Raw genomic sequence first — 14627 nt, forward strand, 5'->3', positions numbered from 1 at the left:
GCTATAAGATTGATCTTTTATGGGAGACTAATTTCTATCTGTGTCAAGCAGTGCAGGTTAACGTTGTGCTCACTGACAATCCTTCAAACTGTTTCAATATGCTGTGTCATTGGTGTGCTGGATGCGGGTTGATACCAATAATTCATGGCAATTTCCTCGTTTCAACTACACTTCAAGCCACTTTTCTTCAAGGAGAGAAAATCTGAGGGACAGACAGTCTTGACCACTTCTCTGCACCTTCTAGTGGCCAGCTAAAAATTGGCATTAGTGGAGGCCGAGGAGGAGTTCTTCAAGCCATCCTGTCAGCTGGGAAAACACATGATACAGGGAGACTATGATAAAATATCAGAATTTAAAATAAAATGGACATCGCTGTTTTCCTCATTAAGTTGAAGAAGCTGAAGTCATAAGCACGTGCTGACTCAACAAGAACTTTTAATATCATAAAATGCGTGTAAAGATCCATAACTCGGAAACTGTTACCTATTTCGGTTTAGATACCTTATAATGGCCCAGCTGTTAATATGCTCTCCTTTTTGTGTACGTCTGCATCCATAAAACAGGAAGTACTTTAATCATAAGATTTTAACAAAAGGAACGAGGCACAGAATAATACCTTTCCATTATAGGTAATATGAACCTCTGTCAAAATCACAAACTATAAATGCACCCCTTGCATGCTGCTAAACCCTATTTCATATTTTCGTAGCAATCCTCAAAGAAAAACTGCAGCAAGTTATAAAAGTAAAAAAGATAATTTGTTTCAGTTAATAGAGGCTGTTACTAGCAATATCCATGTTTCAGAATTACCAATCAATTAAAATTAGCTACTATTTAATTAAATTTGGGAAGCCCGAAACTATTGTCTTCTGTTCCCACCACAAGCTCTGTTCCCTAGCCTCCAAACCCATCCCTCTCCCTGGTCATTGTCTGAGGCTGAACCAGACTGTTCGCAACTGTGGCATCTTATTTGATCTCGAGCTGAGCTTCTGACCCCATATCCTCTCCATCACCAAAATCACCTACTTCCACCTCTGTAACATTGGCCATCTCCACCCTTCCTCAGCTCTTAATCTGCTGTTGAAACCCTCATCCAAACCTTTGCTACCTTAAAACTCAATATTTCAATGCTCCCCGGTCGGCCTCTCCACCTTGCATCCTCTGTAAATTTGAGCTCATTCAAAATTATGAGTGACCCCTATGTCAACTGTCCAATTGAAATGATTTGTCAATGTGGATACAGTCTAGTCCCTTCATTATTTCATTATTTAAAGACCTCAATCAAATAGTCTGAGTTTGCAGTTAAAAACACAATGAGCAGGGGCATACCTGAGCCCTGTACTTCATTCACATACTGGAGTAACTCCTGTCCCTGGTGGATGACGTCAAAGGTCAAATTGTTCATGGTTAGGGCTTTATCAGCGTGGTGCTGCAACCTCTGTTCAGCAAGGGTCAAATCCTCAGTGTCAAAGTCATTCATCTGTTGAGACAGCTCATCATTCCAAGACTCGAGATCTGAAATGATCTGAAAGAAGCAAGACGTCATACATTATGGAAAACCATGCTGAAATGGTGCATTAACTTAAATGAAATTTTCATCTGGAAGGAATACTTCCAATGCGATGAACATCGATTTGTTACAGTTTAGCATCAAAAACGTAACACGGTCACACAGACACTGGTTTATGTACAGTGTTAATATATAAGAATGTTACAAATAATAATATTCTATATTGAAACAAACACATCAAATGAACACTGAGCTGCAATATACAACAATCTTTACGCAGAGAGGAAAGATGTACAATTAAACTCATTAAAAACATCAATTACTACGACATTCATTTATACACTTGCTCAGTCTCACAACAAAATCAAGCTAAAATATAATTTAATCTCAGTTCTCAGTTGAAACAGTTTCATTTAAATTACACTAACATTCATTTATGAAGGTCAAAGTTAGGAATATCAGTCTTTTAACAAAAGCAGAATTTTTGAAGTAATCACTTCATTGTCGAGGTTTGGCTCTGCGTTATTTAAAATATAAAAACGTCACCTTTTGTAAACTACCGTAATTTCACAAAATAATCCTCACTTCAATAGAGCCAGAAACTCAACTTTCAAATCTATATATGTTTTTTTTAAAACCCCGTGTGGCCTGTATGAACATGCCTTCTGGCCTAAACTCTGCAGCATGAGATGCAGCTGGTCATATTTTTCCACTGGCTATCTAACAACCCTGCAGTAAAACCAATTAGCTTGGGTCAGATCCTTTCCCGGCATTTCTTACTAAATTAATTTAATGCATTGCACAAACATGTGACAAAAATAGAATTACGGAATTTGGAATCTAGGAATACAGAAAATAGTTGAAAACAAGGCGGGTCATTTTCAACCTCGCAGCCTAGGCGGTAACCTGATGTAGTGTCTGCCTGATTTTCATTCCATTAAAATCAATAAAGGGCGAGCGATCCACATCCCAGGTCACTGCTTAGGTGGCAAAGTTGAAAAATTAACCCCTAAATGTCAAAAAGGAAGTTATCCCAACCCCACTCTATGGATTATTTTCAATAATTCATCATTCTCTACAGGTAAATCTATAAATGGACACTGACTGCCAATTCATATTTACACAGACTCACATGTAAATACTGATCCTCTCACCCTTACAGATGAACTTCACAATCACCTGTTTACACATACAAACACAGCCCAATCCATTTCCACGCTTACAAATCTTACCTGTGAACTGTAGGGAAATTGGAACTGGCCAACCTTCTGCAAAAAAAGTCACACTTATAACCCAGACACAGATGTAACCTAAATCACATCCAGACAAATTGACTGGTTCATTTTGCATAGCCTATGTGAGTTAATTTTGTGAAATTACGGTACTGTTCTGAAAGGCAGCACAGCTCAAATTACACACCAACAGAAATTGATTTAAAATAATAGCATTACTTTAGCACATGTGCAGTAATTTTGATGTGATAAATTGTTACTATATTTCCTTTGCCTTTCCAATTTTCTCCCTCCTCTGCTGAAAGTATCAACTCCTGCTGCGGAATAGTTCCTCACAGCTAGGTGCCCTCCAGCATGTCGCCCATTATTATCATTCTTCATGTGTCAATATACACAGTGAAGGTTGGCAAACTATTTTACTGTAGTGGACATCACAGCTGAGTGCAATTTTGGATTCACTCAATATCCAACACATACTTTCTAGCAAAGATCACCACTGGGAGTGAAAAGCTTGACTGTTTTGGTGCATTGAAGCCAATTATAATGCTCGACAGAGAATCATCATCATATGCAGTTCCTCGAAACGAGGATGACTTGCTTGCTTCCACGCCAAAAAGGGATGAGTTCACAGGTGTTTCAATGAAGGACCTAATATTCCAGGTCCCGAACTACATCCTGAAGGATGGAAGATGCCTGTGCATGGATTTTTTTAATGTGTGTTGGCCGTTTCACACCAGCCACCACAGGGGCTTGACAGAGCTAGGTCTTGGTCCAGTGAATAGCTGACTTGGCATAAACCAGAGATTGAACCTGGGATTTTCTGGTCAGGATGGTGCGATATCACATCGGGATCAGATTTACTTACTAAGCTATTAGGAACATTACTTCATTTCAAATACTTAAAAAAAATTGCCCTTTATTTACCATGCATTGCTATTAGAAATAAAATGCAAACTGTTCTCTTTTCCCTTGAGGTTAGAAGACAAAGCTATAGCGATTGTTTGTTCTTGAGCAGTTACAGCGGGGGAGGGGGGGGGGGTAGAGAAGAGAGAAAGGCAGGGACAAAGAAAAAGGATGTGGATAAACAAACACTGGCCACCTTCCCTTCATAATATGCTATTCACCGAGCAACTACAGAAAGTAGAGATCCACAACCTGGATGATTAGGGATGATACACTGAGACAAAATACCTTGACTCTCTTTCTCTAAAAAGAAAATGGTTCCCTTTTCAAACTTTCTACTTGTTTGTTAGCATATTCTGACTTTTACTGTCAATTATTAATGCACATCACTACACTTACATGTGACATTCCAAATAAGATTGTTGGAAATGTGCAAAAAATATAAAATTGTAAAATGTCTGGAAGATCGTCATGAAAGAGTATTAAGTAATTTTAGAGTATATTAATCCGCAGCAATCTAGTGGAAATATGAACTTGACCACCAGTTAAAAATCCATGCTAAAGATTCACTCTCATGAATGAAGAAAATGACTGGTTGTAATTCGATCATTCAGTTGTCTAGCAACAGTTCATTAGTGCCCTTAAAACAGCAATCATAGAAACACAGCTTTTAAGAATCGGCACTGCAGTTGTTTATCTCATGAGTGAAGTGTTTTTTTTAATGGATTAAACTATGCATCAACACATACTCTCTCCAAGCATCCAGGCCAAGGAGCAACTTTATTGAGCTTATGAAAGATTAAGTAATCCCTTCTGATCACTGCTGATCAACAGCTAACATTACGAAGCTACTGTCCATCTTTAAAAAAGTGGACAAGTCCGACTGCGGCAACTACAGAGGAATCTCCCTGCTATCAGCCACTGGGAAAGTCGTCGCTAGAGTCCTCCTCAACCGTCTTCTCCCTGTGGCCGAGGAGCTCCTCCCGGAGTCACAGTGCGGATTTCGTCCTCTCCGGGGCACAACGGACATGATTTTTGCAGTGCGACAGCTGCAGGAAAAATGCAGGGAACAGCACCAGCCCTTATACATGGCCTTCTTTGACCTTACAAAGGCCTTTGACACTGTCAACCGCGAGGGTCTATGGAGCGTCCTCCTCCGTTTCGGATGCCCCCAAAAGTACGTCACCATCCTCTGCCTGCTCCATGACGACATGCAAGCCGTGATCCTTACCAAAGGATCCATCACAGACCCAATCCACATCCGGACCGGGGTCAAGCAGAGCTACGTCATCGCCCCAACCCTCTTCTCAGTCTTCCTCGCTGCCATGCTCCACCTCATAGTTGACAAGCTCCCCGCTGGAGTGGAACTAAACTACAGAACCAGTGGGAAGCTGTTCAACCTTCACCGTCTCCAGGCCAGGTCCAAGACCACTCCCACCTCTGTTGTCAAGCTACAGTACGCAGACGACGCCTGCGTCTGCGCACACACAGAGGCTGAACTCCAGGACATAGTCAACGTATTTACCGAGGCGTATGAAAGCATGGGCCTTACGCTAAACATCAGTAAAACAAAGGTCCTCCACCAGCCTGTACTCGTCGCACAGCACTGCACCCCAGACATCAAGATCCACGGCGTGGCCCTGGACAACGTGGACCACTTCCCTTATCTCGGGAGCCTCCTATCAACAAGAGCAGGCATTGACAACGAGATCCAACACCGCCTCCAGTGCAGCCTTCGGCCGCCTGAGGAAAAGAGTGTTTGAAGACCAGGCCCTCAAAACTGTCACCGAGCTCATGCTCTACAGGGCTGTATTAATACCCGCCCTCCTGTATGGCTCAGAGACGTGGACCACGTACAGTAGACATCTCAAGTCGCTGGAGAAATACCACCAATGATGTCTCCGCAAGATCCTACAAATCCCCTGGGAGGACAGACGCACCAACATTAGCGTCCTCGTCCAGGCCGACATCCCCAGCATTGATCAGCTCCACTCTGCAGGCTACATGGTTCACATGCCAGACACGAGTCTCCCAAAGCAAGAGTTTTACTTGGAACTCATCCATGGCAAACGAGCCAAAGGTGGGCAGAGGAAATGTTACAAGGACACCCTCAAAGCCTCCCTGATAAAGTGCGACATCCCCACTGACACCGGGGAGTCCTTGACCAAAGACCGCCCTAAGTGGAGGAAGTGCATCCAGGAGGGCGCTGAGCTCCTCGAGTCTCGTTGCCAACTGTGGTTCTCGTATTGGACTGTACAGCCACCTAAGAATTCATGCTAATAGTGGAAGCAAGTCTTCCTCGATTCCGAGGGACTGCCTATGATGATGATGACTGTCGCTTTTAAAGTGACAACTAATTAGTAAAACCACATTATGATTGATCATGGTAAAAAGTGATAAAAAGTGTACCAACAAGTTTGGAACAATTCTTTTAAGTATCAAAGTTTGCTGAATTCCTTGGTTGTGTTTTTCTTTTAAAGATTTATTACCAGTACTGGTTGTATGTAGAATGAAGTCATGTCAAAAATCAGCTCTGGTAACAAAGCAGCAAAATTTTAAAGACCAGAATTTGCCTGCAGCTGGTTCCAACTGTAGTGTAAAGACATATCACTACAGTTTCTTTCGGAGTGCAGGAAGACAGTTATTTAAGGGATATATCAGAAAATAATTTCCTCAAATGTTTCTGTGGTTTAACGTGAATCTAAATTGGATTAATTTCACGTTAAAACAAGCAATGTTATTTGTCCAATGGTTACTGAATTTGGGTGAAGCCCTTAAAAAGGGAACCAGTGTCAAATCTAAGAATTTACAAATAGGATTAATGTTTGGACTCCTTTAGTTATTTGGGAGGCCAAACATACATAGATGTTTTTAAAAAATCTACTTGTTTTTTGTAAGCATTTATTGAGTCAAGCACTGAAGACACACAGAGGCGGAACAGAAATAACAGATGAGAATTGGTGTTGTTGATTGGTGCATAGGGAAGTAGAAATTAAAGCAAGCTGGGAATTATTGGAGGCTAGAGAAACTTGGACTTTTTGACCTAGGATAAAATTTTGGCAAGCAACAGCTAACTGTAAGAAAGGAAGCACAACAAGAGAAACTATGCTTACATGCATCTCTCACATGATAGGATCGAGTGTTGGGAGTCTGACAGCTGGAAGTGATGGGCAAAATCAGAAAAATGGAAAAACTTGGATTTATAAAGTGTATTTCACGACCTCAGGACTTTCCAAAGCGCCTTACAGACAATGAAGTATTTTTGAAGTGCAGTCGCTATTGTAATGTAGGAAACACGGCAGCCAATTTTCGCACAGCAAGTTAACCAAAACAGCAATGTGATAATGACCAGATAATCTGTTTCTTTTGATGCTGATTGAGGCATAAATATTGGCCTGAACCCTGGGGGTAACTCCCCTGCTCTTCTTCGAAATAGTGCCATGGGATTTTTCACATCCACCTCAGAGAGCAGACGGGGCTTCATCCAATGATGGCATTGACAGTGCAGCACTTCCTCAGAGTGTTTGCCTGGATTTTTGTGCTCAAGTCTCTGGAGTGGGAGTTGAACCCACAACCTTCTGACTCAGAGGCGAGTGTGCTACCAACTGAGCCATGGCTGACAACCTGTTTTAATCTCTCTATCCTTTTTAAAGCAGTATTATTTGATTTGAAAGTTAAAATTTTAAATATTTTCCATATGAACAAAGATTGGATTTGTTTTGATTAAATATTTATTTTTTTCAATGTGAAGGTAAAAATATCGATATTTCACTGAGTTTAGCAACTATAGTGACATCAACACTGCATATTGTCACAGTAGTTGCCAGCACCATGATTCAGAAAAACCATCACATATATTATAACTATTAATTTGTCATATTAACACGTGACAATACTTGTGAAGAAATCAACAGGATTTCACCCCAAAATTGACACTCAGCTAAATATGCAAGATTAACCACTTTGCAATAAAATCAATTAAAAATAAGTTAAGGTGACTGTGACTGCAATCTTGTTGGGCTTTTGATCACGAGGTTAGTTAAAGGGATCTGAGAGAACTTTATCTGATTGGTGTGACAAGATAGCGACAATGGTGCGACCTGCCAAAATGCTACTAGGATATGGGTGTGTCTGAGACTACCTGCCTCGTCGTTTAGGAGATGACATGCACAGCAGAGTAAATGCAACATACTTTCTCACAAAGGAAGGAAGGACAAAACCAAAGGGATAGAACCAAAGAGATAGCAGCATGTAAATATTTTCCCCAAGAATTACAGAGATCAATGAGTTAAAGCAGATGTTTAAGCAAACCTATATTTTCTGCTATGTGACACCTACATCTATTGCATCCCGCTCAAATACTCGGAGTTGAAGAAAGAGATCCAACTTGATCTTGCGCTCCTGAAAGAGATCTTCCATCTGAGCCTGGGCTTCATCCAGCTGCTGAAGAACACTCTCTATGTGATTAATGGAGCTGTTGTGTGGAGTCTTGTTACTTGAAATGGCAGAATCCCTAATAAGAAGAAATAACAGTAAGGTGATTGCAACAGGTAGTAACATAGGCCCCAAGTTTCCACATGATTTGCTCCTGATTTTTAGGAGCAACTGGTGTAGAACGAAGTATCTTAGAAATCGGAATTCTCGTCATTTAGTTTGCTCCAGTTCTAGTCAGTTAGAACAGTATCACTTTGGAACAGAATTTTTTTTTCAAAAGGGGGCGTGTCCGGCCACTTACGCCTGATTTCAAAGTTTCGTCAGTGAAAACTTACTCCAAACTAACTTAGAATGGAGTAAGTGAAGATTTTTGTACGCACGAAAAAACCTTGTCTACACTTTAGAAAATCAGGCATAGGTTACAAATCAGGCGTAGGGAATGGTGGGGGGGCGGTGTTTAAAGGGAAGTTTACAAACATTAAACACTTCAGTTTTACAAATAAAGAGTCATCATCAATAATAAATGATAAATACATCAATAAATCAACCAATAAATCAATCAAAAAAAATTAATAAGAAATTATTATTTTTTTTTAATCAATAAATAAAACATTTTCTACTTACCGACTGCAGCACCGGGAGCCCTCCAACAGTGTGCCGGGATGCCCCCCTCAGTGTGTCTCTGTCAGTGTCTCTATCTCTCTGTCTGTCTGTGTGTCTCTCATTCTCTGTCTGTCAGTGTCTGTGTTTCTGACAGCGAGGGGAGGGGGAGGAGGGGGGTAGAGGGAGAGAGGGAGGGAGCAGAGGGAGGGAAGGGGGAGGGTAGAGGGAGAGAGGGAGGGAGCAGAGGGAGGGAAGGGGGAGGGATGGGGGAGAAGGCGGAGGGATGGGGGAGAAGGCGGAGGGATGGGGGAGAAGGGGGAGGGATGGGGGAGAAGGAGGAGGGATGGGGGAGAAGGGGGAGCGATGGGGGAGAAGGGGGAGGGATGGGGGAGAAGGGGGAGGGATGGGGGAGATGGGGGGAGGGGGGAGAAGGGGGAGAAAGGAGATGGGGGGAAAAGGAGATGGGAGGGAAAGGAGATGGGGGGAAAGAAGATGGGGGAAGGAGATGGGGGGAAGGAGATGGGGAAAGGAGATGGGGGGAAGGAGATGGGGGGAAGGAGATGGGGGGAAGGAGATGGGGGGAAGGAAAGGAGATGGGGGGGAAAAGGAGATGGGGGGGAGAAAGGATATGGGGAGGGGGGAGAAAGGAGATGGGGAGGGGGGAGAAAGGAGATGGGGAGGGGGGAGAAAGGAGATGGGGAGGGGGGAGAAAGGAGATGGGGGGGGAAAGGAGATTGGGGGGGAAGGAGATTGGGGGGGAAAGGAGATGGGGGGGAAAGGAGATTGGGGGGGGGGGGGGGAAGGAGATTGGGGGGGGGGGAAGGAGATTGGGGGGGGGGGGAAGGAGAAGGGGGAGGGAGGCTGAACGGGCCGGGCCCGAGACTTCGGGCAGGGTACGTCCCCAGCACCAGATTTACAGGTAGGTGGCGTTGGGTCGGGTCGGGGGGGTGGTGGGAGGGAGGTCGATTCGGTTCGGTACGGGGGGAGGGAAGTCAGGTCGGGGGGAGGGAGGTCAGGTCGGATCCAGTCCGGAGGCGGGATGCGGGTGTCGGGTCCGGTCCGGGGGCAGGCGGGGGGAGCAGGTGTCGGGTCAGGTCCAGGGGCGAGGGGCGGAGCGGGTGTCGGGTCCGGGGGGCGAGCGGGTGTCGGGTCCGGTCCGGGGGCGGGGGGGGGCAGGAAGCGGGAGTCGAGTCGGGAGGAAGCAGGAGCTGGCCATGGGAGGAGCCTTATGCCTGCAGCCCCAGTGAGGCCATTCGGCCAGGGCTAGGGGCTGCGTGCTTCGGGCCCCTCCCACACAGTTTTGTGCGCCTGGAGCTACTGCACTTGCGTGCCCACTGTAGCGCGCATGTGCAGAGGTCCCGGCACTGTTTTCAGTGCAGGGACCTGGCTCCGTCCCCTACAGCTTCTGCTGCGCTGCGCCGAGGGCCAGAGGACCTGCAGGGAGGTGGAGAATACGGAGGGTTTTTTTAGGCGCACTTTGTGGCGCGAAAAACGGGCGTCCAGGTCGGGACTGCACCGTTCTAAACTTGGCGCGGCTCGAAACTTGGGCCCATAATGACTGAATTCCTGATGTATTTTGCAAGCACATATCTTTAAATCCTTTGAAGTCGTCACTTAGAAGTCTTGTTGAGTTTTCCATTTAGCATCCTATTGTACTATTGGTAAGATGTAAATACAGTAGTCATATTTCAAGTGAGAAGTGCACTGTAACTTCTAAAGAAAAATACTGTTTGGGACGTTTCGCTACGTTAAAGGTGCCAAATAAATACAAGTAGTTGTTATTAATGAGAAGTGATTTATCTGAGACAGTTAGCTTCTTCTGATCAGGTGTGGCAAAGTTAAATGCAGAGTCAAATTACCTCATCTCTGCCCCAATTATGTGACTCGACCCTAACCTTAGAAAAGCACCCTCAATTGCATCAGTGTGCCATTTTTCAATTTTCCACATCAGTTGTCCTATGACTAAGTGAGATTGCCAACTTAGTGCAAATTTAGGGACAGTATTGTGTTCTGGGCCCATGCTTATAAAGAACTGAATTGGTACTATCCAAATTCATTGCATGTAAACCTCTGAGCCACGGGCTACTGATTTAAGATGATTCAAGTCAAATTCCATTTTATTAAATAGGATTCTGGGATTTTTACCAGTTGTTTTAACCCAGAGGTACTGAGGTCAACTGTGGTGCCATTATTGCTACACTGGCTGAGAAGAATGAATTCAGCACAGACAAGAATCCAAAAATAATACTGCTTCATTTTATGGTATTTTTAAAATAGAAAGCAGGTGCTCCTTCAAATCATGCCTGGGTAACAATTTATTAATCGTGGTATAGATGTAGAAAACAAATCGCTCATGTGACTGAACATGGAAGGCGTTATGTAGAGAGCAGGCTTCCCATTTCAAAAGCAGTGAACAGGATCAACGTTCTTGATAGAATTATTATTATAAGAACATAAAAAATAGGAGCAGGAGTAGGCCATTTGGCCCCTCGAGCCTGCTCCGCCATTCAATAAGATCATGGCTGATCTCATCATGGACTTTATGGTAGAGGACACTAACAATATCCCAACAGTGGATAGTCAAGGGGGTTTGGTGGGGGGGGGGGGGGGGGGAAGTACTTAACACAATCACAATCATTAAGGAGGTGGTACTTAGTAAGGTAATGGGACTAAAAGCAGATAAATCCCCTGGACCTGATGGCTTGCATCCAAGGGTCTTAAGAGAAGTAGCGGCAGGGAAAGTGGATGCATTGGTTGTAATTTACCAAAATTCCCTGGATTCTGGGGGGGGGGTCCCAGCAGATTGGAAAAAGGAGGCAGACAAAAAGCAGGAAAATATATACCAATTAACCTAATATCTGTGGTTGGGAAAATGTTGGAGTCCATTATTAAGGAAGCAGGAGCAGGGCATTTGGAAAAGCAAAATTTGGTCAGGCAGAGTCAGCATGGATTTATGAAGGGGAAGTCATGTTTGACAAATTTGCTGGAGTTCTTTGAGGATGTAACGAACAGGGGGGATAAAGGGGAATCCAGAAGGCATTTGACAAGATGCCACATAAAAGGCTACTGCACAAGATAAAAGTTCACGGGATTGGGGGTAATATATTAGCATAGATAGAGGATTGGCTAACTAACAGAGAGTCGGGATAAATGGTTCATTCTCTGGTTGGCAACCAATAACTAGTGGAGTGCCGCAGGGATCAGTGCTGTTTACAATCTATATTAACGACTTGGAAGAAGGGACTGAGTGTAACGTAGCCAAGTTTGCTGACGATACAAAGATGGGAGGAAAAGCAAAGAGGCTGCAGGAGGACATAGACAGGCTAAGTGAGTGGGCAAGAATTTGGCAGATGGAGTATAATGTTGGAAAGTGTGAGGTCATGCACTTTGGCAGAAAATAAATCAAAGAGCAAGTTATTATTTAAATGGAGAAAGATTGCAAAGTGCTCCAGTACAGCGGGACCTGGGAGTACTTGTGCATGAAACACAAAAAGATAGTATGCAGGTACAGCAAGTGATCAGGAAGGCCAATGGTATCTTGGCCTTTATAGCAAAGGGGATGGAGTATAAAAGCAGGGAAGTCTTGCTACAGCTATATATGGTATTGGTGAGGCCACACCTGGAATATTGCGTGCAGTTTTGATTTCCATATTTACGAAAAGATATACTTGCTTTGGAGACAGTTCAGAGAAGGTTCACTAGGTTGATTCCGGGGATGAAGGGGCTGACATATGAGGAAAGGTTGAGTAGTTGGGCCTCTATTCATTGGAATTCAGAAGAATGAGAGATGATCTTATCGAAACGTATAAGATTATGAGGGGGCTTGACAAGGTGGATGCAGAGAGAATGTTTCCACTGATGGAGGAGACTAGAACTAGACTAGAACTAGAGCAGCTTCCACAGCTCTCTGAGGAAGCAAATTCCACAGATTTACAACCCTCAGATGAAATTTCCCCTCATCTCAGTTTTAAATGGGCAGCCCCTTATTCTAAGACTATGTCCCCTAGTTTTAGTTTCCCCTATGAGTGGAAATATCCTCTCTGCATTCATGAAGTATACTAGCCAGTCCTGATTAAGAAAAGTTTATGGTGATACTTATGCCACAAATTTTAACGAAGAAAGGTATGCCATACTTCAGCTGCATATTGTGTAACTATGACATCACACACAATTCACTGCCCATGAAACCTCATGAATTTTTACTCAACATAGGATTTATTTCATGCAATAATTTATTCCATATTCTCATGTGACAATTTCATCAGGTTACTGTTAGCACGGTCTTTTATAATTCAGAGGAAACATTGACGACTAACTGGAATTAAATCAAAGGATTCAGATGATCAGATCACATGTGAGACTAAATGGATAAAAGGCCTGTGTTTTACTGTAGCCATCTAGACCCCCAAATCTGATGACTGCCTTCAAATTTCATCAAGTTTTTACAGTTATTTTCAATTGAAAGAACTGGGGTCGAAATTGCCCCTTTCTATAAAAGCCATGACTGCCTCAAAGAGACAGCCATGGGTCGGTAAGGACTCACCGCTCGGTAGGCATGGAGTGGCAACATTTTGAAAATTGCCCTCCTTTATTATTGGAGCAGTGCACGGGATCGTCCCAGCCATCTACCCGCCCTGCTGGGCACACACCAATCCCTTAACGACTGGTGGCAACTCCCTTTCCGCCTCGTGGAAGTAGCTCGGCCGTGGGTCGGTACCCCCGATAGCTTTCCCCGGCGGAAGCTTCTTATGGCTGGGTGACACTTCCGCCCTTAAAGGGGTGGGCGCACTGCCATGGCCTCCATTTTATTTTAATTGTCAGCCAACTGCCAGGTTGGCCCAACAATGGTGGCCACGGGTTCGGCCGGGCCACCAAAAACCCTCTTGGGTACTGGGCCGCTGGCCCTGCCAAAACCCTCTATGGTGGCCCAGTGTTTGCCATTAAAGCGGCTGCAGAGTTCGCAGAGGTCCTCCCCTTTAACTGAAGGGGAGGGACGTTGTGATGCTTCTGCGTGACGCAGCACCTCTGTGTTGCGCTGACTTCATCAACTCGCGCTAATGACTCGGAGCGGTAGCCATTCCGCCGCACCCGCACTTCCGCCCCGCTGATGACCTCACATCCGCCCCACTGGGGAAAAAAAAGTACTGAATTTCGCAGGATTATCCGCCCTACAGAACACTTAGAAAACGGTAAATGCGCCCTGTTTGGGCAGAGACCAATTTCAGCCCCACTGCCTGTAAGACTTACTTTTTCAAGAATTCCCTCTCCCCTTATTAAAATTAGAACAAAAAATATGCTGGAAATACACAACAGCTTCATCAGCATTTTGCAAAGGGAAGTGACAGGATCTATTGAGTCTTTCCAGTATTTTCTATTTTTATTTCAAGTTTCCAGTAGGTCATACTTTATTTATTTTTAGCCCCCATTTGACTAATTTCTGTGTGCCATGCACCTTTCATAAACTCACAGCTGAGTGTAGAAGTAAGTATTAGCGGAGAGATCGATGGAAATATGTGTAAGATTGGGGTGATTGATTTTCTCTCCTTGTTCCCTGAAAGGAAGGACCTGACTCATGGTCTGTATGTATACCCAGTTGAGTTTGACAAGTGATATATTTTTCAGATAGCACATACTTCCTGTAACTGTCATACTTAACTTCCTGTAACATTTTCTCCATCACACTTTGTGGATAACATCCCCAGTATTATAAAACAATATCCAATGCCTTATATATATAAAATTAAGTTGTTCATTTGATTTTGTGGCTTTGTTCGACAAGGTCCTTTATTATGCTGATGGTTAACACTCATCCTACATTGCTGAAAGAGGATGACATTTATACTAAATGATCACTAATATTACTTACGTTTATCAAAACATTGTTTGACTTTTATTACAAATTTCTTTTATATCCAGTACATAATGTTTTAAATGCATCCCAATGA

The 14627-nt window shown here is 43.7% G+C and overlaps 1 protein-coding gene across 3 annotated transcripts in view; it reads right to left on the bottom strand.

The window, feature by feature from the left end:
• Nucleotides 1-14627, bottom strand: part of LOC139264385 (triple functional domain protein) — a 760938-nt gene that overhangs the window by 325187 nt on the left and 421124 nt on the right. For 2 of the 3 annotated variants that reach the window (XM_070880753.1, XM_070880752.1), the window contains exons 13-15: nt 7984-8158; nt 2743-2778; nt 1330-1525 (exon numbers count right to left, since the gene is read on the bottom strand). In XM_070880753.1, the coding sequence (XP_070736854.1) occupies nt 1330-1525; nt 2743-2778; nt 7984-8158 (407 nt within the window). The remainder of the gene's footprint in view (nt 1-1329; nt 1526-2742; nt 2779-7983; nt 8159-14627) is intronic. The other variant, XM_070880754.1, reaches the window with a different exon arrangement.

This window comes from Pristiophorus japonicus, chromosome 5 (assembly GCF_044704955.1).
Source record: "Pristiophorus japonicus isolate sPriJap1 chromosome 5, sPriJap1.hap1, whole genome shotgun sequence".
Classification (NCBI taxonomy): domain Eukaryota; kingdom Metazoa; phylum Chordata; class Chondrichthyes; family Pristiophoridae; genus Pristiophorus; species Pristiophorus japonicus.